This window comes from Schistocerca cancellata, chromosome 5, assembly GCF_023864275.1.
Source record: "Schistocerca cancellata isolate TAMUIC-IGC-003103 chromosome 5, iqSchCanc2.1, whole genome shotgun sequence".
NCBI lineage: Eukaryota > Metazoa > Arthropoda > Insecta > Orthoptera > Acrididae > Schistocerca > Schistocerca cancellata.
In genome coordinates this window covers 336257750-336284143 of record NC_064630.1, presented here as the reverse complement: position 1 = coordinate 336284143, position 26394 = coordinate 336257750, and the positions used below count along the sequence as shown (strand labels likewise).

Here is a 26394-nt window from a genome sequence, read left to right as displayed (position 1 = left end):
GAATCCGCTGTTATTGAACCTTACTGTTAATAGTCCTATAATGATGGGAAGTCCATGGGCCTACTTATAATATTTTACGGCTGTGCTAGCGTACAATAAAATAAAATCATGTTAAAATGATTATCAGTTGCATAAAGCACCACTTCCAGCATGTAATGATTACTGTTAAGCAAAGAGACTAAATGCTATAAACAAGCCGTTATACGATTTATATCGAGTATTGATCTTCCATTAAATTTTGCTGTAGTGCTGTTAATCAGTAAGACTTCATAATAGCACATTCCAGTGGAAGATGCAATTCTCGTTAGTACTTCCACGCCCGGCTGCGAGTTAACAGGTTTAGAAACGCATTTTGTCTGCTAAGCTGAGCGAGCGAGTGAGTTCAGGACTACCTTCATGACGTACGCGCCACGGCGTGTCTTTCTCGTGGGCCTCGGTATTGGTCACGGGGCACAGATAACTCCCCGTGTAATCACGGTGCCACAGTGGAGGGGCAGAGTACGTGCCTTGCAGTCCTGTTGCATGTTCTTGGAATTACACATGCTATTTGATGTGGGTCACTTCTTGTCTGTTACACAATGTAGCGGCCATCTGCTGCTGCAGCAGTGCGTGTTGTTCCGAACACTATCAATCTACGGAAACAATGCTGTGACGAATATCAAACTCCTTATCACAATTCATCATTCCTGCAGTTTCCCGATGATTCTTTCCCGTGTGAAGTCATGACGATTGTTGTCCACGAGTCACACCTGCCTGAATGACGTTCACTGTCTTTTCCCGTTCCGTCAGCTGCCTTGTGTTGCAGGATCAACAACATTTTGCGCGATAGTCAAGCTAACACCACACCGTTTGATGTCAAACTTCCTATGCGCGACTGGGAGCAGAATATTTTCACTTAAAAATTATGCCATCTTGTAGAGAACATTAAATATAAATACACTGAGATGGAATGTCATAGCCATGTCATTATTTCAATCTCTACGTAACGCTCACTAAGACATATTACAGTACTCCTGGCCAAATGAGTGCGTCTTTAACAGTGGTGAATATTTTATCAGCCTGTAAGTATGTGAACGGTACAGAGAAGTGAAGAAACCACTCAGGAAACCACTCATTCCACGTTTTCGATGGGATACCTGTGAACACATTCCACACGGAACATCCTCTACATTAATAGGGTCACGACCAACAGACACAGCCGCACCCAAAATTCAAGTTTCATAATGTTCTATAATCTGCATTTGTGACAATATTGTTAATATGCTTCTAGCATTGAACACAAACTATTAATAAGCAGCTTGTGAATCACTGTGGTCCACAAATGTCGCCACACATTCAAACAGAGAGTTGCGGCCAATAGGAATGAGTACTTAGAGCTGCGCAAGAAACTTCTTAAAATAAAAAAAGAGAGATCAAAAAACCTGGAACGATAGATATTTTTATGACCATTTTTTTAACGTGCCGTACGAGTATTCCTCATACAAAGGAGAATTAGGTTGGTGAATAAGTTCGCAGGGTTTTTGTTTTGGATGTTGGTATTCCGGCTGCTATGGGTTTACTTTTTATTTGCAGTTCACTGTGGCCTTTTGAGTTTACATAATGTCATTTTGTCATTTAAAGATAGTGAGTGGCGTTGTGGAGTCTAGGAAATGAGTGCCAAGTGGAGAAATCGGAACACTGCCAACATATTCTTCTGTTTGAGTTCAGTAGAGGGGTGACGGCAGCGGAGGCAGCCAGAAACATTTGGACCATGTTTAGGGATAATGCCATTGCACAAAGCACAGAAAGATAACGGTTTTTTCTGACGTTAGTGATTCTCGACGTTTAAGAAAACCTACGGGGTTTTAACCAGATCGTTTGAACAAATTAATCCACAATGATCCACTCCAGCGCACTTGAGAACAAGTAAATCTGCTGAACTGCGATCAATTCACCACAGTCCGACATTTTCAACCAATGGGGAAGATTCAAAAATAGGTTGTATAGGTACCGCATACTCTAAGCCAAAATTACAAAAATCAGCGGGTCGTCATATATGCACCTCTGCTTGTTTGTCACAAATTGACTCGTGAACGACACCGACCATTCCTATCCTATATCTGTATCGGTGATGGAAAAATTGTGTCTTGCTAAGATGAGGAAAAGAAAGGAATAGCTGAGCTCATACAAAACAGCAACTCCCCATACAAAGACCTCAGCGCATCCACAAACAATAACGAGATAACGCTATTCATGTGGTGGAACAGCGACGTTGGGCTGTACTACGAATTACTTTCCTGAGTTGTAACCGTCTCTGCTGTTATTTACTGTCAACGGCAGGCGTATTGCAGACGCCGTCGAAGATCAACGAACAGGATCATTGCATGAAGTAATGCTAGTCCACGACAGCGCCCGCCCGCATTCTGCTACACTGACAATAAATGATGTACAGGAGATGGGTTAGGAAGTCATTCTTCACTCACCTTATGCACCTTAACTTGTGCCCTAAGATTTTCACGTTCTTCACTCACTGTCCAACAACCTTCAAGGAATTTCTTTTCCGCATGAAAATGTGCTCCAAACATCGACAAGTTCTTCGCCTAAAAACCAGGTAATTCCTAGAGTCGCGGAATCGAAAAGTTACCCCATTATTGACAGACTGTTTTAAATAGTGAAGCAGAATATATTATTGATGATTAAATTCTCTGTCATGTGTATAAGATGTGTTTATTAAACTTATGGAAAAAACGCTACGAACTTATGCACCAAACCAACATTTGTGTATTTATCAACATGAACATGAACATGAACATGAACATCAACAAGAAGAATCATGATAGAAGGTTGTATACATGAAAGAACCCTGGAGATACTAAAAGGTATCAGATAGATTATATAATGGTAAGACAGAAATTTAGGAACCAGGTTTTAAACTGTAAGACATTTCCAGGGGCAGATGTGGACTCTGACCACAATCTATTGGTTATGACCTGTAGATTAAAACTGAAGAAACTGCAAAAAGGTGGGAATTTAAGGAGATGGGACCTGGATAAACTGAAAGAACCAGAGGTTGTACAGAGTTTGAGGGAGAGCATAAGGGAACAATTGACAGGAATGGGGGAAAGAAATACAATAGAATAAGAATGGGTAGCTTTGAGGGATGAAGTAGCAGAGGATCAAGTAGGTAAAAAGACGAGGGCTAGTAGAAATCCTTGGGTAACAGAAGAAATATTGAATTTAATTGATGAAAGGAGAAAATATAAAAATGCAGTAAATGAAGCAGGCAAAAAGGAATACAAACGTCTCAAAAATGAGATCGACAGGAAGTGCAAAATGGCTAAGCAGGGATGGCTAGAGGACAAATGTAAGGATGTAGAGGCTTATCTCACTAGTGGTAAGATAGATACTGCCTACAGGAAAATTAAAGAGACCTTTGGGGATAAGAGAACCACTTGTATGAACATCAAGAGCTCAGATGGAAACCCAGTTCTAAGCAAAGAAGGGAAAGCAGAAAGGTGGAAGGAGTATATAGTGGGTTTATACAGAGGCGATGTACTTGAGGACAATATTATGGAAATGGAAGAGGATGTAGATGAAGATGAAATGGGAGATACGATACTGCGTGAAGAGTTTGACAGAGCACTGAAAGACCTGAGTCGAAACAAGGCCCCCGGAGTAGACAACATTCCATTGGAACTACTGACGGCCTTGGGAGAGCCAGTCCTGACAAAACTCTACCATCTGGTGAGCAAGATGTATGAGACAGGTGAAATACCCTCAGACTTCAAGAAGAATATAATAATTCCAATCCCAAAGAAAGATGGTGTTGACAGTTGTGAAAATTACCGAACAATCAGTTTAATAAGCCACAGCTGCAAAATACTAACACGAATTCTTTACAGACGAATGGAAAAACTAGTAGAAGCCAACCTCGGGGAAGATCAGTTTGGATTCCGTAGAAATACTGGAACACGTGAGGCAATACTGACCTTACGACTTATCTTAGAAGAAAGATTAAGGAAAGGCAAACCTACGTTTCTAGCATTTGTAGACTTAGAGAAAGCTTTTGACAATGTTGACTGGAACACTCTCTTTCAAATTCTAAAGGTGGCAGGGGTAAAATACAGGGAGCGAAAGGCTATTTACAATTTGTACAGAAACCAGATGGCAGTTATAAGAGTCGAGGGACTTGAAAGGGAAGCAGCGGTGGCGAAGAGAGTAAGTCAGGGTTGTAGCCTCTCCCTGATGTTATTCCATCTGTATATTGAGCAAGCAGTAAAGGAAACAAAAGAAAATTTCGGAGTAGGTATTAAAATCCATGGAGAAGAAATAAAAACTTTGAGGTTTGCCGATGACATTGTAATTCTGTCAGAGACAGCAAAGGACTTGGAAGAGCAATTGAACGGAATGGATGGTATCTTGAAGGGAGGATATAAGATGAACATCAACAAAAGCAAAACGAGGATAATGGAATGTAGTGGAATTAAGTCGGGTGATGCTGAGGGAATTAGATTAGGAAATGAGACACTTAAAGTAGTAAAGGAGTTTTGCTATTTGGGGAGCAAAATAACTGATGATGGTCGAAGTAGAGAGGATGTAAAATGTAGACTGGCAATAGCAAGGAAAGCGTTTCTGAAGAAGAGGAATTTGTTAAAATCGAGTATAGATTTAAGTGTCAGGAAGTCGTTTCTGAAAGTATTTGTATGGAGTGTAGCCATGTATGGAAGTGAAACATGGACGGTAAATAGTTTGGACAAGAAGAGAATAGAAGCTTTCGAAATGTGGTGCTACAGAAGAATGCTGAAGATTAGATGGGTAGATCACATAACTAATCACGAAGTATTGAATAGGATTGGGGAGAAGAGAAGTTTGTGGCACAACTTGACCAGAAGAAGGGATCGGTTGGTAGGACATATTCTGAGGCATTAAGGGATCACTAATTTAGTATTGGAGGGCAGCGTGGAGGGTAAAAATCGTAGGGGGAGACCAAGAGATGAATACACTAAGCAGATTCTGAAGGATGTAGGTTGCAGTAGGTACTGGGAGATGAAGAAGCTTGCACAGGATAGAGTAGCATGGAGAGCTGCATCAAACCAGTCTCAGGACTGAAGACCACGACAACAACAATCAACATGAGAACAGGGAATGTCACACTAGCTATTATGGATCTCCAACGATCTTCTGAAACCGAGTAGATTTTGATTCTCTCTAGTTGAGATTACAGCGAATTATACTAAATACAAGAAAGAAATGTTGATAAATAGAGGAGGGGACGCTTTGTATGAGACTTTTTTAAAAAATACTTCTCGTACGACATTCCTGTTCGAACTCATAAATATTACGCTGATCAGTCAGAACATTATGATCGTCGGCCTGCTTTCGATATAAACCCGTCCATGCAGGAGCAGCGTCAACGGGCGAGGAATGACTGTTGGTCAGACACATGCATGGTACTTATAGTATCACTGAGCGTGCTGTCCATGTGTAGAATGGTGAAGGCGCATCATCTGAGTTTGACCGAGGGCATATTATGATGGCCCACAGGGTCGCCACGAGCATTTCGGTAACTGAACGAGTTGTCGGGTGTCCGATGTGTGCTGCGGTGAGTGTCTCCAACACGCTGCGAAATCAAGGTGAAACCACGTCCAGAGTCGTGGGGTTTGGCGGCCACCTCTCGTTACAAATGTCGGTCGTCGTGGGCTAGGTGCACTGCTAAAACAGGGGAATCTGCGAAATGTGGTGAAATTAACATCAGACTTTATTGAGTTCAAGTGTGTCTGAATACACCGTGCACCGAACACTTCTGACCATGCGCCCTTGCAACTGTTGACCCATGCAATGTTAACAGCAACTGTGACTGAAATGGGTACGTGACAGTCGGTACCTCACGTTGAAGCAGTGGCAGAGCTTGTAGGGTCTGATGAATCCTGATAGTTTCTTCACCATGCAGATCGGAGGTCAAGAATCCGTCATCTTCCAGTGGAAATGCTCCTTGAAATTTGTACTGCTAGACAGAGACAGCCTGGCGGCGTCTCCATAATGCTCTGGGGAACTTTCACGTGGACATACATGGGTCCAATGGAGCTCGTATAAGGTACCGTGACGGTCGACGAGTATCGCACACTTGTTCCAGACCTGGTACACACCTTCATGACGACCATGTTTCCCGACGGAAGTAGCATATTTCAGCAAGATAATGCGCCATGTCAAAAGGCCAGGAGTGTGATGGAGAGGTTCGAGGAACATAGTGGCGAGTTCCAACAGATTACTGGCCCCCAGCTCGCCAGATCTTAACCAGATGCAACACATCTGCACGTAGCGTCAGAACTCATCTGCTCCTCCCTGCAATTTACGGGAATCAGGTGACTTGTTTACGCAGATGTGATGTCAACTCCCTCTGTTTCCAATTCAAGACGCTCTGCCGCTGTTATCATTTCCATAGGTAGACATACCGGCTATTAGGTAAGTAGTTATAACGTTCTGGCTGAACAGTGTGTCTCACTACGGAGTAAAACAAAACTGTTCTCAGGTAAATTATTTATATACACTATCCCATTTGCAAACATCAGGCAATAGTGTATGAAAAAACGAATTCTCTCCGTCATACTGCGGTGTTGCATTTATTTCCAAACACGCCAGCAGGGCGACTAGTATCTCTGACATTCCAACTCGACGCCATGTTACAGATGCTCCTGGTTGAGGACAGACCTTTCATCAAGGATTCTCAGCGTCCTGAATTTCATCCATTTCGATGATACGTAGATTAATTTGAGAGCTCACACTATGCATATTAAACGATGCTGATCAAGCCGTCTGAGATGCTATGCATTAGCATCACGGGTACATATAAATTCCTCTCATTTAAATGCAACCGGCATTAATTCCGTGGCACACCTGACGCATATTAAGGCGGATAAATTATGCAGGACCAGCATGCTGTTAGGTGTCGACCCAGATCTCCAGTCTTCTTTTAGTATTAGTGTGCAATTGTGTTCGCCTTCCAGTGCGCCTTTCATGGTCACCCCTAGTGTACTTCAGTGTGGTTGATGACAGTGTTAGTTTCCTGCAGCAAGTCACAGATACGCGGTGGATGACTTGTGTTACTGCTCTGAAACGCAGAGCGCGCAGAGATGCTTGCTAAACCTCCTTCTGAAGGATTAAACAAACCAGAAAATCTCACGTCTGGCTATAGTTGTGTATAAGCGTTGTGCTGAAGTAATGTGTTTATACTGTTCCATTAACCTGTATTCCTAAGTCAATTATGCAGGGGGTTAAGAAACGGCCGTACACGAGCTCTTAGCCAAACACTCGTTGGCCATTCATTGACAAGTGGTACGAAATTCGGTGGGCTGCTGGTACTCGCCTTACATACTCTGGCTGCCAGCTGGGCAGTCACTGTACTCGCGCCTTCACGACATATGGGCTCACGTTGACTCGGCGTTCGATTTGGCCACTTTAACCGCGCCATCGCTGGATCCCATGCCGTGCTGAGCTGCAAGCCACCGTCACTATTTACGGTGTTACTGGTGACTTATTTCAATGGCTTCTTTCATTGCCGGCCGGTGTGGCCGTGCGGTTAAAGGCGCTTCAGTCTGGAACCGCGTGACCGCTACGGTCGCACGTTCGAATCCTGCCTCGGGAATGGATGTGTGTGATGTCCTTAGGTTAGTTAGGTTTAATTAGTTCTAAGTTCTAGGCGACTGATGACCTCAGAAGTTAAGTCGCATAGTGCTCAGAGCCATTTGAACCATTTGAGCTTCTTTCATTACATAATGCCAGGAGAAGTTATTGAGAGCCAAGAAGTAAGTTTCGTCGAGTTTCATCCGTTGTCCGCTTTCTAAAGCACGCTCAGCTAAAGAAGATCTCTTGTGGCAGCGTAGGCGATGTATCCTCTCATGCTACTTTCTTCGTTTTTCCACAGTGCGTACTGTTTGTCCGATGTAAGACTGGCCAAATCTGCAAGATCTTTTGTACACCCCAAGTGTTCTGAAACCTGCTGCGTCTTTAACTGGTCTCAGCATTAGACAGATTCTTATCGGAGGCCTGAAGATCGTTTGGATCTTGTGTCGTTTCAGCAGGCGGCTTATCTTGCCCGACACGGAACCACAGAACGGCAAAAAAGCATTCCTCTTCCCGTTCCTCGGCGGTTGTCTTATTGCGATTCTTGCCTGAAATTTCATTTACTAGATGGGCGTTACAGCCGCTGTTTCTGCAGACCTTTGGTAGGTGGTTCAGCTCATGGAGCAGGATATCAGAGTCTCATACCATTCTTGCACGACTCAGAAATCGCCTAGTCCCGGCGGAGGTTAGAGTCCTCCCTCGGGCATGGGTGTGTGTGTTTGTCCTTGGATAATTTAGGTTAAGTAGTGTGTAAGCTTAGGGATGTTTGTCCTTGGATAATTTAGGTTAAGTAGTATGTAAGCTTAGGGACTGATGACCTTAGCAGTTAAGTCCCATAAGATTTCACACACATCTGAACATTTTTGACTCCGAAATGTTTATAAAACAGTACGCTTCTGCGCTAGGTGATTGTGGCTGATGGCATGCAAGTGCAGATCGGTGTGGGTGGGTTTTGCGTAGACCTGTGGCCTAGGGCATGCATTTCGTATACGGCGGACGAGGATGTCTTGTATTTTTCTACTTCCGTGGTGATATGGATGTTATTGTTAATGCTCCTATAGTGTTCATGAAATAAATAAAGTGATTTCAAGTCAGACTCACAATAATACCAATGACAAGGTTTCTTTCTTCCCGTTTTGTGGATCCGTGTGGGGCAAGATAACCTGCCTGCAGGTATGTCAAAACATCAAATCGACCTTCAGGCCTGCAACAAAAATTTGTCAATTGGTGAGACCAGTTAAAGACGCAGCATGCTTCAGAAAACCTGGGGTCTACAAAAGGGGCGGCCAAGATTACGACTGATAGACCGTGCCCGGTCTTGCTTCACATTTTCCCCATCGGCTACACCTCCACTCTCGACATCCTCTCCCAATGAGATGTAGTCGAGTCCCCTTACCCGACCATGAAATCCATTCTGATATGTACCCATCCTACCAGCTCTAAGAGAACCCACCTCACATCCCCAGGTCAGTGCTCCCTTTATCTCCATTCCTTTTCACCCATAACCTAAGAGTTGGTCCAGAACAGCGTCCCACCTCATTCTCCGGCATTCCTCGTCCAACTATCCACCCACACAAACTCACCCTTATGCACTACCCCAACTGCTACGTTCCCATGATACCCCTCCTGTTAGTCTATACCTACTCATAACTCTATTCATCTACACTAAAGAGCCAGAGAAACTGATACACCTTCCTAACATCGTATACTGTCCCAGTGGTCCTTCAGAGGTGCCGCAACATGATGTGGCATGGACTCGACTAATTTCTGAAGTAGTGCTGGAAGGAATCAAGACCATAACTATTGTAGGGCTGTCCATAAATCCGTAAGAGTACGAGGGGGTGAAGATCTCTTCTGAACAACACGTTAGGGGAGTCTGCTGGCGAATAGAAATGTTTAAATTCAGAAGAGTGTTCCTGTAGACACTCTGCAGAAATTCTGGACGTGTTGGGTTCTCACGCTGTATTGCTGGAATTTCCCAAGTCCGTCGGAATGCACAATCTACATCTACATCCACGTGATTACTCTGCTATTCCCAATAAAGAGCCTGGCAGGGGGTTCAACGAACCAACTTCACGCTCTCTCTCTGCCGTTCCACTCTCGGACAGCACGCGGGAAAAATGAGAACTTAAATTTCCGTGCGAGCCCAGATTGCTCTTATTTTGTCGTGATGATCATTTCTTCCTATGTAGGTGGGTGCCAACAGAATGTTTTCGCAGTCGGAGGAGAAAACTGGTGATTGAAATTTCATGAGGAAATCCCGTCGCAACAAAAAACACCTTTGTTGTAATGATTGCCACTCCAATTCACGTATCATGTCTGTGGCTCTATCTCCCCTTTTTTCGCTATAAAACAAAACGAGCCTTCCTTCTTTGAAGTTTTTCGATGTCATCCGCCCATCCCACTTGATGCGGATCCCACACCGCACAACAATATTCCAGAACAGGGCGGACAAGTGTGGTGTAAGCAATCTCTTTAGTAGATCTGTTGCTTCTTCTAAGTGTTCTGCCAATGATTCTCAGTCTTTGATTTGCACTAAACACAACATCATCTATGTGATCGTTCCAATATAGGTTATTTGTAATTGTAATCCCTAAGTATTTAGTTGAATTTTACAGTCTTCAGATTTGTCTGACTTATCGTGTAATCGAAATGTATTGGATTTATTTTAGTACTCATGTAAATAACCTCACACTTTTCTTTATTCAGGGTGAACTGGCACTTTTCGCACCACACAGGTATCTCATCTAAATCATTTTGCAATTCTTTTCGTCATTAAACAACTTTACAAGACGGTAAATGACAGCATCATGTGCAGCTAATCTGAGAGGGCTAGTCAGATTGTTTCCTGCGTCGTTAATATAGATCAAAAACAATAGAGGGCCTATAACACTTCCTTGGGGAACGCGAGTTATTACTTCTATTTTACTCGATGACTTTCAGTCTATTACTACGAGCTGTGACCTTTCTGACAGGAAATCACGAATCCAGTCGCACAAATGAGGCGATATTCCATAGGCACGCTTGTGAGGAATGGTGTCAAAAGCCTTCTAGAAATCTAAAAATATGGAATCAATTTGACATCCCCTGTCAATAGCACTCATTACTTTATGAGTGTAAAGAGCTAGTTGTGTTTCACAAGAACGATGTTTCCTGAATCCGTACTGACTACGTGTCAGTAAATCGTTTTCTTTGAGGTAATTCATAATGTTTGAACACAGTATCTGTTCCAAAACCCTACTGGAAATCGACGTTAGTGATAAAGGCTTGTAATTCAGTATATTACTCCTGTTTCCCTTTTTTGGTATTGGTGTGACTTGATCAATTTTCCAGTCTTTAGGTACGGAACTTTCTGTGAGCGAGCGGTTGTATATAATTGCCAAATATGAAGCTATTGCATCAGCATACTCTGAAAGGAACCTGACTTTTATACAGTCTGGACCGAAGGCCATGCCTTTATTAAGTGATTTAAGCTGCTTTGCTACACCGAGGATATATACTTCTATGTTCCTCATCTTGGCAGTTGTTCTTGATTGGAATTCAAGAATATTTACTTCGTCTTCTTTGGTGAAGGAGTTTAGGAAAACCGTGTTTAATAACTCTGCTTTAGTGGCACTGTCATCAGTGACTTCACCGTTGTTATCGCGCAGTGAAGATATTGATTGCGTCTTGCCACTGGTGTGCTTTATGTATGACCAGAATATCTTTGGGTTTTTTGCCAGATTCCGAGACAGAGTTTCGTTGTGGAAATTATAAAGAACATATCGCATTGAAGTACGCGTTATATTTCGAACTTCTGCAAAACTTTGCCAATCGTGGGGATTTTGCGTTCTTTTAAATTTAGCATGCTTCTTTCGTTCCTTCTGCAACACTCAGTACAATTTAGAATAACGTTTTATGCCTGCCGCCGGCTTTAAACGTATAATTTTTCCCAGCATATCGAGGGTAGAAGATGCCACCGACTATAATTGTGTGAGTGGGGCACCTACCTGACATGAGACTCAAGTTTTTTTTGAACTGTTATGCTACTACATCTTCTGAGTCAGGGGTCGGTAAAACGATCCAATAAATAGTTCAGTTCGATTGTCAAGTATAGCCTTTACCCTTTCTATTTAGCAGGAACTGTCTAGTTCCCTTTCACCACAAGGCAAACTACTTCTGACAACAATAAATACTCCACAATGGGCATGAAGGGATGCAGGTGATCAGACAGGATGCTTAAGTACGTGTCACCTGCCAGAGTCGTATCCAGTCGTATCAAGGGTCCCGTATCGCTCCAACCGCACACGCCGCACACAATTACAGAGCCTCCACCAGCTTGAACAATCCCCTGCAGACATGCAGGGTCCATGGATTCATGAGGTTGTCTCCATACCCGTAGACGTCCATCCACCCGATACAATTTCAAACGTGACTCGTCCGACCAGGCAACATGTTTCCTGCTTCCAGTCATCAACAGTCCGACGTCGGTGTTGACGGGCCCAGGCAAGGCGTAAAGTTTTGTGTCGTGCAGTCATCAAGTGCACGCGAGTGGGCCTTCAGCTCCGAAAGCCCTCATGGGTGATGTTTCGTTGAATGATTCGCACGCTGACCCATGTTGATGGCTAAGTATTGAAATCTGTAGGATTTGCGGAAAGGTAGCACTTCTGTCCCGTTGAACGATTCTCTTTAGTCGTCGATGGTCAAATTCCTGTAGGATCCTCACCGCGCGGTTTGAGGCGTTATATCACGGACTGCGCGGCCACCCCCGCCGGATGTTCGGGTCCTCCCTCGGACATGGGGTGTATGTGTTGTTCTTAGCATAAGTTCGTTTAAGTAGTGTGTAAGTCTAGGGACCGATGACTAAAACAGTTTGGTCCCTTAGCAATTCACACACATTTTAACATTTGCAATAAATTTTGCCGGCCGCAGAGATGTCGAAGATTTGATGTTTTGCAGGAATCCTGATATTCACGGTACACTTATGGAATGGTCGTACGGGAAATCCCCAGTTCATCGCTACCTCGGAGATGCTGTGTCGCATCGCTCGTGCGCCGACTATAACACCACGTTCAAACGCACTTATATCTTGATAACCTGCCATTATAGCAGCGGTAACCGATCTAACAACTGCGTCAAACACTTGTCTTATATAGGCGTTGCTGACCGCAGCTTCGTATTCCGCCTGTTTACATATTTCTATATTTGAATATGCATGCCTATACCAGTTTCTTGGCGTTTCAATATACATCTCTATCTTAATGAGTCAATACATCGGCTTTTTACTTTTTGTACCTCTGTCTTTTATCTTTTTCGAAACATTCATTTGCCATTCCATCTGTGTCAGTCTTTCAATTAATCAACAAATCTGCTTTTTATATTTTCAGTTACGAAACTGATGTCTCTTATTATGTCATACATTCATTTTTTATACCGGCATGTCCAATTTCATAACACGTTATTTAAAATTTTTACTTTCATATGGTTGAAGAGCGACGACTTGTATCCGCCGACACCCCACCTCCCCGATGATATGGAACAAGTTGAATGAAAGGACAATAAAGGGAAAAAAATGTTGTCGCGTTCAAAAGGAATATTATAAATTGACGGCACTTACATACTTAGATTATCTTTAACGGTTCGCAACATTTCTTTACTTCTCCAGAGTGGTCGAAAGACTGGTGTGATTCCTTGTCTGTTCTCTAATCTCTATCTAATTTAATGGTTGTAACGCAGAATGGAAGCCGCGTTGTGTGTTGTTCTTATTCGTTCACTTCAGTGGCATTTCATCTTGGTTTTCTAGACAGCATTGACCAAATATCACAAACAGAACATACGTTACCTCTGAACACCGTCGTTAGGTGGTTAATCTCCAAGCTGAGGTGGTCCCTGCGCGAAATAATTCTGGCTCTGTGTACTACAGTGTTGAGCAAAGCTGTTTTCTGAGCTGGATCGTGAAAACTACACCCGTTGAGATACAGGTACCTGTATGTGTCGGTTTTCTGTACACAGAATGGCCGAGTCGTCCATCTGATTTCCGTTCGACCAACACCTCTACTGTAAGTATTTGTTAGGATGTATAACATTGACGCATCGAAGAGATTTGTTTGATGGCGTTATGGAATGTTGTACTGTAATGAAATCTACATCTTTATTTTGAGTCATTTCGTGAGGCAACGTCTGCATAAAGAAATGTTTAGGTCAAGCCGACCAGTGCGGAGGACCTCTCAGTTCCGTTCACGCAGTAAATAGCGGAGGCTACGTGAATATGTCAACAGAAATTCTGCATCCACATCCCCAATAACAGTTTCCAGTTTAGGACGATTGGAGGAAGAAACGAATCAGGTTTCCTCTCTGTCAATCGCTCCAAACGAACTGAAATATACTGTTCAGCCATCGTTTAACTACTCTCTCTTTTCTGTAATCAATCAAGAAATAAGTGCAGTGCATAGTACGAGGCAAGGGTAGGCATTATTATGGTTAACACCGGCGATGTATATCATCATTCAGAATCTGCAAAGAGAGATTGGTCGTTATCGGTTCACGAAAGGAACACTAACGTCACGTTTATGTTGCAAATAGCTAAATCCTAAGCTAGTTTCATAATTTTTTTAGCATGAAGAAGACGCCCGCCAGAGTGCCAGTTCTCTTACCTTGACCATGGCGCTGTTGACAGTCATCTCGACGACGTGCAGAGTGTAGTTTCGGCGACGGCCATCCTCGCTGAAGCGGATGTCTCCAGTGAGGCCCTCGATTTCTACCTGAGCAGAAACAGCGTTAGTTTTCGGAAAATTAAGACAGTTACGATTACAGGAAGGAAAGGAATATCATGATTCAACGCCGCGTAGACGAGGCGGTGGTTATAAATGGAACACCTGGTTCACGGTTTATGGATATGACTGAAGCCTTAAATTAGACTAGCCGGATGGGGATTTGAACCGTGCTCTTTCCGACTGCAAATCCATTGTCTTAACCACTGAGCCATCTCTCTCAGTAGGGCACCGTAAATAAATACCTGCGGTAAAGAAATAAACTACCATGTGATGTTTATTATAGTAAAAATTAAATTCCAGAAATTATTAAAATATTTTAGTAACGCGTTAAATAGTAGAACTCATCTTCAACTGGGTTATGTAGACATTTCATACGCCATGAGCACACAAATAGATTCATAAATTCATACAGTTTGCAACAGTCTCAGATTTATTGAAACCCACGTTTAGATCGGAAATAAGCTGTTTATCCATGGGTGTCCGGAGAAATTTATGCAAAACGTGGGCGTCGCGCGGGGGAGGGGGGGGGGGGGAAGATTCTAAAATTGTCACTTTCTTATACGGCTGATTTATTGAGTTTGAGAACGTTTAGTGCTCCAAAAGCTGAATGTGACAGGAATTATAAAGGAAGTGGTGGAGATCAGAGTAAGCTGCAATGATTTTAACAACAACCGGGTTAAATATTTCTTGGGCCCTGGTGACGGTCTTTGGATATCGCGCGAAGGCAAAGATGGATGTTCGACATTTTCTAAGTGAAATTTTACATAACCTAATTTAACATCAGAAAAGTGCATCCGGAACGGGTGCCGAAAATTCTCACGCTTGTACCAAAAAATGGTCGTGAAAATGTTTGTACCGACACTTTGAATACCACTGAAAATGATCCTGATTTCGTAGCGCTTGGTTTTTCATTTATGGTCTACAAACTAAGTGCCTGTCTATGGACTGGAAGGGCCCAGCTTCACCAAGAGCGAAGAAAGCCGGTTTGAGGAAATCACAATTTAAAACGGTGATGGGGTTCCTTTACTTTCGATATTCATGGTACTGCGTGTCTTCACTGGGTTCCTGAATGTCAAGCTATTAATCATCATTGCTATCTTGAAGTTCTTGCTCGAATGTGTGAGCAAATAAGAATGAAGAAAGACCTGAACCGAGGAAGAACAAGTCATGGGTTATCTGTTTCACATCAAGACAAAGCAATGGCTCACTCAGAATTGTCAGTTACAGGTTTCTAGCGAAGCAGAGTATCATAATATTAGAGTGTCCACCTTACTCCCCTGACCCAGCCCCATGTGAGTTATTTATTCGACAAGGTTAGATCAGCTTTAAATGGAATAAGATTTTAGTCCGCTGAAAATGTGAAAGAAAAAGCAGCGTGCGTTATCGAGGAGCTCACAAAGGAAGCCGTCCGGCAATATCGGCGGAAAATTCACATGGAGCGTTGCAGGGATAGATAATAGGAGTATATTCATGGTGACAATAACTAAATATGTATGTTTTTGAAATAAAAAGTTTTAAGCATTACTCCTGTTATTTTTTAGCCACACCTCGTGTACGCAAACATGTTTGATACGAGGTGAAGTATCATACACTCATTCGCTACACTCGTTTTTCCGCGGCCGTGGAACCAATGTCTCGAAAAGTTTTGAGATTGAATTAACAAACAATAGATAAAGGTTAAGATAGTGGTTTGAATGCTTCGCATATTCTACAAAATTCTCCCCGCTCCCCTAACTTGAGTACAATGCACAGAACGCCCATAAAGCCACGTCATACTCTCATAAAATTCATTCTTTGTGATGTCGTTCAATTAGCGCGTTATATCGGCTTGAATGTCGGTTGTGTTATCAAAACGTTGGCCCTTCACGCGAATTTCTGCACTTTGTCGTCATATAGTGTGTTGCTATTAATAATACCAAGTCTCGTCATCCGTGATGATTTTTTGCAGAAAGGCAATTTCAGCGTTTTGTATTCAGCCAAGTCACGCCAGGAGTCCGCTAGTCGTCCTTATTCCTCGGCTGTCATGGTGAGCGGAACAAACTCTGCACACACTTTTCTGTTCTTCAACATATTCTGGAGAATGTTTTGAACACCAGATTTCGAGACGAGGCTCCATTGCAACTTGTGACACAGCAAAGTTAACACACTACGGCCGCAAGTCCACTTACTTAGCACTGTCTACTCACAACTGACTGGTCGAATGCGCATCTGTTGTTTACAGCTCTTAGTTCACGCTGCCACCGTTGTTACAGCGCTGGCGTCGCCTATATGCCAGGAAAAAAATCACTCTCTGAACCTTTTGGACAGACGGTATATGTCGTAAGTATTGTATCATTATTCATTGTGTTTTTGCAATAGGGGTACTGTCCCTCTTTGTAAGCACGCTGCTGAGGACCGGAAAAATTCTTGACGCCTTCACAGACCGAGCAGCGCAGTGTGTCTGGTCGCTAGCCGAATACGTGCCGACAAGCCATCGCCCCACGGAGAAGCACGCGCGCATTGTCTCTAGTGAGTTCTTGTATTGTTAAACTGCTGTTGTATAATTTTTCCATCAACGAAATGGCTGTTATTATGTTTGGTGTAAACAGGTCGACATGTTCAGGTGTTAAGTCATATTTAATCAATGTTAGAGTCGATAGAAAGGTGGAAATGTTATTTTCTGCTTAGGTTAACATTGCACAGCAAAGTTCCGACGAGTGATTTATCTATATTTTCGCCTTCTTCATAGTTATGATAGGGCTTGAGGAATATTTTGATTGGAGATGAAGAATAATCTTTCGCTGAAGTATCTGATCACATCTTCATTTCATGACAAGCTTATTACTGTTGAGAATTTTCGGAAGGTGTTACATACTGTATATACAATTTGTGCCGAACGGAGGCGCAGTTTTAATTTCATTTTCGGCAGCATATGTGGAAGAAGTTAATTACAGTCGTCATTCCTTCGATGCACCTGCAGTATTTCTTCCTCGTTTTGGGAAAAACTAAACTTTGAGTGACCATTAACATTTAATGTAGAGGACAGATTACTGAACGTCCGCGTCAAGGAAGAGGATTCTGATTTATGCGGTCTGTCGTCGCACGGTCTCTAATTAATACGTAGCATCGACTGAGTGGCTCCCTGTTCGACACAACATGAGCACCATAGAAGGCGGTGTTCTCTTCAGACGCACTATTATGCACTGACGCACTTCATACGAAGCTGTCACTTGAGAATGTCACAACATGCAGAAATCTCGATCGTGAAGAAACGCGTTTAATAACGGTCCTGAAGGAAAATGCTGTCGTTCCTAAAGTTACAGTCTGGTGTGAAACTGTGTGTTTTTGACAAGGCACGATCTTGTCTCCAATCTTTGTCGATAATTGCTTTCAGGCCGTTTTACATAGCTATGAATAATACGCCAATCGTTGTCGATACTTTAGACAGTCCGCGTTGATACACCAATAAGTCGGGTAGCTTCTTTCACATTGTGGTCATGAGCACGTCCGAACGCCACAGCTCCTTTCAGCTGTCTGTCAACTACCTTAGCGCGCTGATTCAATACAACCGACTGTAACTGTCTGACAAACCACTTAACTGCTATTGCATATGTTTGCGGTGGAGGATTACGTGACGACCTGGCACGAGTTTTGCGTCATCTAAGCCGCACAAAAGTGACAAGTTCGCATTTTTTAGGTAGTGACTGATATTTTGTTCGGGAAATTTATAAAATTGACGTGATACGTCCTTAAGAGGGACCAACTGGAGTAGCTACGTTGCCCATGCAGCATTCCGTGGACATGGGGTGTCGTGACCCTTTGTCCTCTTTCTTTGTGCAAATGGCAGCACTATTCAACATATAAAACTTGACGGTTGGACGACACAAACACTGAGATATTATTATCGCGAACAGTTGTTGAGAGCAATCGGGCGCTTGGAGAGAAGCCACGCGCCATGAACTGTCACAGCCTGCCCTGCCCGTGCTAGTAGCGCTAGAGGAGATTTTGGTATTAATTGGTAATTGACCGTTTTTGCTGCGCGCAGCTGTTGCTTGCTTGCGCAGTAGAGGGATTTTGTCAAATTTGTATGTGCATACATTGAAAGCAATATTCTTATCTATGTTGCGACCAGAAACGTGATTATTGATTAAATACAATGTGGAATAACTAAAGTTTTTGCTAATGAAACTGTTCAAGGAAAAGAAAGGCCTGAGTCAAGTTTGGCAATGTATGAATCATCAATTTTCAGAATATAGTAAATCAAAAGTTCTCATTGATTCATTTCTTACACCGCTTAAGGCTATTTGACTAAACACCTCCCAATCATTTGATTTTTATAAAAAAGAAAAAGGGGTGTTTTGCCCATGAATTGCGCTCTGTATGGGTCGCAGTATTTTTTTTTTTTTTTGCATTGTTTTAGCTTTTGGTAGATGCAGAATATTCATGCAGCTGCAAGAAGAGGTAAAGTGACAGTTGCGTGCAGGAGCATTACAGAACAATTGCTAGGAGATGTTAGAGAATATTTTCAGAATGGCTGTTAGATACAGTATAATCAACTTTTCATGATTTACAGGAAGAGTATTTTTTTGTTGTTGTTCTCTATCATAATACTGACATGTCCGATAGTAGTAAGTTCCAGAAAATGTTTGAATACTGAGATATTGGATTAAGGATTTTTATAAGACAAGTTGTAGAGCTATATATCAGATTTTATGATAACGATAACGATGTTTCACTAGAGAGCTTAGTAATGTTTAGAGATAAAGTATAGACAACAATAATATTGTCAGAGACAGAGCTTCATGCGTTTCTGTACGTCTGTTGTCATAACAAAAAATTTTGACAATAAAACTTTCAAACTATTACACATCACACCGGAAACAGGAAGTTTCAAAGGAATAAATGTTACAGGTAAAAATGATGTTAATGATAAAAGAAGATAGGACAGATTCAGTGGTAGATATCCCTTGAGTTGCGCTACTCAGGTCTCGGAATGTGACCGCGAGTCCGACATTTCTGTGCAGTGCCTCACAAGGTTAATAAGGCATATTAATATGTTAGCCTATTTAATTCTAGGTTCAACATCGTGTTTGCATACTATGTGGAAAAGGATTACTATTGGTATTGTTGTGTATGTTTTGTGTATTCTTATTCTAACTTACGCTGCGTCCTAAATAGCTATGTAATTATTATGACAGGTTTAACGTGGCGCCTGGTACAATAACCGGCTACGATTATATGATTATGACTGCCTCTCTGGTTTCATCTACATTTAACGTTGCTATATTTGAAAACTGACACCATTCCACCAGACTGTGTTTTAAAATATTTTGTTTGCACTACTAGTTTTGAGCATGTAAGAGATATGGATACAATGTTGACTGTTCATTATAAAACCGCGTGTCATGCATATTTATGCACCGCACGGTCGTCAGTGGTCGTCTTCTTGTTATGTTTACTCCAAATCACACTATTTACACCTGTTGATATGACTGTTATGACATACATTGGTACTTAATATGTACCAGATATAACAGTATTTTACTTTTTCTCTCTCAACTCTGGAAATAAGTGATACTACAGATTCTCCCCTCATTGCCGCAACTGAATATTTTCATAAAATATTCTCAAAGCTACTGCAGCTGCGGTGTCAAGTGTACTTCCCAGCCACGGTATCACTGAGCTTAAAAAAAAATGGTTCAAATGGCTCTGAGCACTATGGGACTTAACATCTCTGGTCATCAGTCCCCTAGAACTTAGAACTACTTAAACCTAACTAACCTAAGGACAGCACACACATCCATGCCCGAGGCAGGATTCGAACCTGCGACCGGAGCGGCACGCGGTTCCAGACTGAAGCGCCTTTAACAGCACGGCCACACCGGCCGGCACTGAGCTTGACATTGCGTGTCCGTTATCAGGACACAAGGTGACGTTACAGGAAACAAATACGGTGGTGACTAAGGAAAATATATTGTAATGTGAATCCTTCATGTCAGTTGTGCATATACTATCAAGTGGTTTAGCGTGTCGTCGTGAAATGCTGTCAGTAGTGCAGTGCGGTGTTATCCATAATTATGAAGAACTCTGTGAGTGGAAAATAGTGGAGATGTCGCGAAAGTGAACACATACAGGTGAAAAAGAGCTTATATTTGAAGTCGTACAGTTTTTTCAGGGAGAAAAAAGCAGAACGAAGAAATAATATTTCTACAGAAAGCAAGCTTGTTAGTGTCAAAAATGCTAGGAACGTTGCAAAGAACAATGGAAGACATTCTGAAAGACTTCAAGAAGGTAGAAGAAACCGATGAAAAGTTAAAACCTCTATTAAACAAAGGCAATCTAGGGAAGTAGATCTCTAGATCAGTGGTCGTCGAACTTTCTGCTCAAGTGCCAATGCTAACGTTGTGGGGAGGCACCTAGAGCCGGATAAATACCGACCTTATGATTAACTCGTAAACTACAAACACTGTGACACTGAAATTGTCTGATGAAGTGTTGTTGTGTTGTTTGTGTGAGTGAATGATTAACTAATTAAAAACATTGACGCTATTTAAATTCATTATGCAATGTAAGACAGAATCACAATCTTTACTAAATGATTTGAATGTCATTTATCTTCTACTGATTGCCCTGTATCACAACAGCTGTAATTTAATTCCACATTCATTGATACAAATACGTACCCCATTTCGTGGTGACTATCTCTGTAATGCGGATTTACGAATACTTCTTACTTCCGTTTGAAATTTGTACCACAGCAGCCGATGTGTGTGAGGCACACAGACCCATGTGTTATCAGCACGGGAAGACATTCAATAAAGCATTCCATCTGCCACATCCGTTAACCCCGTAGTGGCCGCTGAGGTAAACTGTCAAATTTACTTGTTGTTGTGGTCTTCAGTTGCAGACTGGTTTGATGCAGCTCTCCAAGGTACTCTATCCTGTGCAAGCTTCTTCATCTCCCAGTACCTACTGCAGCCTACATCCTTCTGAATCTGTTTAGTGTATTCATCTCTTTGTTTCCCTCTACGATTTTTACCCTCCACGCTGCCCTCCAGTACTAAATTGGTGATCCCTTAATGCCTCAGAACATGTCCTACCAAGCGATCCCTTCTTCTAGTCAAGTTGTGCCACAAACTCCTGTTCTCCCCAATTCTATTCAATACCTCCTCATTAGTTATGTGATCTACCCATCTAATCTTCAGCATTCTTCTGCAGCACCACATTTCAAAAGCTTCTATTCTCTTCTTGTCTAAGCTATTTATCGTCTACGTTTCACTTGCATACATGACTACACTCCATACAAATACATTCAGAAACGACTTCCTGACACTTAAATCAATACTCGATGTTAACAAATTTCTCTTCTTCAGAAACGCTTTCCTTGCCATTGCCAGTCTACATTTTATATCCTCTCTACTTCGAACATCATCAGTTATTTTGCTCCCCAAATAGCAAAACTCCTTTACTACTTTAAGTGTCTCATTTTCTAATCTAATTCCCTCAGCAACATCCTGACTTAATTCGACTACATTCCATTATCATTGTTTTGCTTTTGTTGATGTTCATCTTATACCCTCCTTTTAAGACGCTATCCATTCCGTTCAACTGCTCTTCCAAGTCCTTTGCTGTCTCTGACAGAATTACAATGTCATCGGCGAACCTCAAAGTTATTATTTCTTCTCCATGGATTTTAATACCTACTCCTAATTTTTCTTTTGTTTCCTTCACTGCTTGCTCAATATACAGATTGAATAACATCGGGCCTCACTCCCTTCCCAACCACTGCTTCCCTTTCATGCCCCTCAACTCTTATAACTGTTATTTGGTTTCTATACAAATTGTAAATAGCCTTTCGCTCCCTGTATCTTATCCCTGCCACCTTCAGAATTTGAAAGAGCGTATTCCAGTGAACATTGCCAAAAGCTTTCTCTAAGCCTACAAATGCTAGAAACGTAGGTTTGCCTTTCCTTAATCTTTCTTCTATGATAAGTCGTAGGGTCAGTATTGCCTCACGTGTTCCAATATTTCTACGGAATCCAAACTGATCTTCCCCGAGGTCGGCTTCTACTAGTTTTTCCATTCGTCTGTAAAGAATTCGCGTTAGTATTTTGCAGCTGTGACTTATTAAACTGATAGTTCGGTAATTTTCACATCTGTCAACACCTGCTTTCTTTGGGATTGCAATAATTATATTCTTCTTGAAGTCTGAGGGTATTTCGCTTGTCTCATACATCTTGCTCACCAGATGGTAGAGTTTTGTCAGGACTGGCTCTCCCAAGGCCGTCAGTAGTTCTAATGGAATGTTGTCTACTCCCGGGGCCTTGTTTCGACTTAGATCTTTCAGTGCTCTGTCAAACTCTTCACGCAGTATCATATCTCCCATTTTATCTTCATCTACATCCTCTTCCATTTCCATGATATTGTCCTCAAGAACATCGCCCCTGTATAGACCCTCTATATACTCCTTCCACCTTTCTGCTTTCCCTTCTTTGCTTAGAACTGGGTTTCCATCTGAGCTCTTGATATTCATGCAAGTGGTTCTCTTTTCTCCAAAGGTCTCTTTAATTTTCCTGCAGGCAGTATCTATCTTACCCATCGTGAGATAAGCCTCTACATCCTTACATTTGTCCTCTAGCCATCCCTGCTTAGCCATTTTGCACTTCCTGACGATCTCATTTTTGAGACGTTTGTTTTCCTTTTTGCTTGCTTCATTTACTGCATTTTTGTATTTTCTCCTTTCATCAATTAATTTCAGTATTTCTTCTAGCCCTCGTCTTTTTACCTACTTGATCCTCTGCCGCCTTCACTATTTCATCCCTCAAAGCTACCCATTCTTCTTCTACTGTATTTCTTTCCCCCATTCCTGTCAATTGTTCCCTTATGCTCTCCCTGAAACTCTGTACAACCTCTGGTTCTTTCAGTTTATCCAGGTCCCATCTCCTTAAATTCCCACCTTTTTGCAGTTTGTTCAGTTTTAATCTACAGTTCATAACCAATAGATTGTGGTCAGAATGCATATCTGCCCCTGGAAATGTCTTACAATTTAAAACCTGGTTCCTAAATCTCTGTCTTACCGTTACACAATCTATCTGAAATCTTCTAGTATCTCCAGGGTTCTACCAAGTATACAACCTTCTTTCATGATTCTTGAACCAAGTGTTAACTATGATTAAGTTATATTTACTTAGCTCATGGAAAATTACATCAAAGTTAATTAAAAGTAAGTACATCTTAAAATGTTACTGTCCCTGTAAGTATTCTTTTTTGTTACTGAACAGGAAAACTACACTCTTAAGAACGTATTAAGGTTACTTGACGTTTTTAGATTTGGCTATTAGTTGCCTGATGGATGTTATTGTGAAATATGTTTGAGAACCACTTGATTCGGGCCACATGCAGCCCGCTGTTCGCAGTTGACGACCACTGTTCTAGATAACGTTGATAAAGCATTTATTCGAGAAAAAATTTTTGGAGTATTATGCGCAGAAGAACTAAATGCCTGCGTCGAGGGAGCTGCTTATATTTTCAAAAAAAGAGATAAATTTTGAGGATGGGGAAGAAAATTTCGGAAAATCTGAAATAAATGGGATTTTGCTGCAAAAACTGCAAAAATAAGAATGCCTCCCAACAGAATGTTCCAACATTGTTGCAAAGCGTGCAGAATATCTGATAGTAATCGGAAACAATGAAAGGAGGCGAAATAAACCAGTGCTACTCACAGTCGAAAGGTGGATACATACGCACTACACCATGAAAAAGTGCTGACCAACACCACTGCAGACCAAGGAGCTGTTGTCTGCGTTGGAAGAACAACGGGTTTCATAGAGGGTGCATAGCTAATTTATGGTTCGAAATAGGAATCCAAGTATATCACGGTGATATGGACAGGGATAATTACCACAAATGTTTAGGAAAGATACTGATTCTCAAGTTGCCATCTGGTAGTACTTTTGTTCTTGATAACGCACCGTATCAAACTGTTCAGTCATATGAATTCGCTACTACTGTAACCAGCAAAATGAACGTAATTGAATGATTCATTCAAAGCAAAATCAGTTTTGAACCGAACTTAGCAAAAATCAGCTCTTAAAAATCGTGAGTTACAATAAGCCGAAACCCGTTTTTAAAGCAGAAGTTGTTTTAAATACTACCAGCACACTACTATTGCTTCAACCGTATAGAGCTAATCTGGAACACAACGAAACAAAAAATTGCAGAAAAAAGCTTCTGCCATTAACGTAACTAACCTAAAACATATAATTGTTTTAAAAAATGGTTCAAATGGCTCTGAGCACTATGGGACTCAATTGCTGAGGTCATTAGTCCCCTAGAACTTAGAACTACTTAAACCTAAGTAACCTAGGGACATCACACACATCCATCCCCGAGGCAGGATTCGAACCTGCGACCGTAGTGGTCTCGTGGTTCCAGACTGTAGCGCCTAGAACCGGATGGCCACTCCGGCCGGCAATTGTGCAAAAGACTGCGGACATTTAAAAGGAACTTAAATTGAATAATTTCGCAGAGATGGGTTAATGGAAAAACAACGAATAATTTAATAATCAATGTTGGTCTGGAGAGTGAAGATGAATATGAAGCACATGCCGAAAGACAGTTATTTGGAAACAGACACGGCGGGTGATACTGGGACGAATTCCAGTGAGAAAGATACAGCAGATGAAGAATATGCGCTCGACTCCTATTACGAAGGACCAAGCACTTCGTAACTAATCACCAAGGTTGCTGCAGTTTTCATTGCATGACTGTAATTGTACCGTCCTTCCTCCCCTCCTCTACCCCGCTGGTTCAGATAAGCCGACAGTGACGCCCTCAGCCCCAGGTGCAATAATATTGTCATCGACTGGTATATAGTGTGAAGAAAAATTTGTGCAGTCGGATTTCGCAGCGTGATTGCTGACGTACCAGCAATAGAAAAGAGAAGTATCTGTCACAAAATTTCGCCCTGCGCATATTTCGAGCGCTAAATGAACGCTAAAGATTGTCAATCTGCCAACACTGTAATCACATGCACATTAACTATCTCTGACAGCTACCAGAGCAGTGCTGAACCGTTGGTAGAGTGGGTAATTTTTTGGTTTCGACTGGATCGAGGCTTGTTTGTTTTTAATTGCTAAATGTAGTCTGCGTAGCCTGCTATCTGGCGTCTTAATCGTTATACAGCGATTACAGTGGGTCTTCTACAAAACATTTGCGCTCATGTACTACGAAGACAGAAATGGAAGCACAATCGTTCTCATTGGTCTGCTTTTAAATGAGCCTTTTGCACGTCGTGGACGCGAATTGTTTCGCGCCACTGCATCTACTAGATTCTAAATTTGTTTTCTATATACCCTCCCCCAATGGTCCCACAGAAATTATTTTCAAAGCATGTCGCTAGCCCTACTGTTGACGTAAGGCAATAACTAAATGTAATGGACCAGAACTTGGCCAGAATAATAGCTAGTATTAACGGATACTACTTATAGACTTATAGAATTTTGTAACAGGAATCAACTGATAATATCGAACACGTGGTTTCAACATCTCCCCCGTAGAAGATACACCTGGAAGTCACCAGGGGATAGAGAACGATACCAAATTGATTACATTCTAGTCAAAAATAGATTTAGAAATCAACTAAAAGACTCTAGAGCATACGCAAGCCCAGATATTGTGAGTGATCACAACATGGTTGTTGCGGAATGCCGACTCAAGTTCAAATGCATAAGGAAGAAAATAGGAAATGGAAAACTGGATATAGGGAAGCTTGGAAACCGTGAGACGCAGAAGGAGTTCCAAGAAAGGGCTAAGGATCTAATTCAACAGCATCCTATAGAGAATGTAGAACAACATTGGGAAAATATGAGAGATGGCCTAATAAAAGCAGCTGAAGAGATAATTGGAAAACAAAAACCTGAAAAGAGGAAGGAGTGGATAACTGATGAAATAATACTTATGTTTGAGGAAAGAGGGAAGCTCAAAAATAATGAAACGGAAGAAGGGAAAACGGCATACCGAGTGCTTAGGAACAAAATCAACAGGAAGTTGAAGCAAGTAAAAG

General features: G+C 41.9%; 1 protein-coding gene across 1 annotated transcript in view; it reads right to left on the bottom strand.

The window, feature by feature from the left end:
• Window positions 1–26394, bottom strand: part of LOC126188270 (glutamate receptor 1-like) — a 1232223-nt gene that overhangs the window by 250176 nt on the left and 955653 nt on the right. The window contains exon 9 of the mRNA XM_049929849.1: window positions 14232–14339. Coding sequence (XP_049785806.1) covers window positions 14232–14339 — 108 coding nt within the window. The remainder of the gene's footprint in view (window positions 1–14231; window positions 14340–26394) is intronic.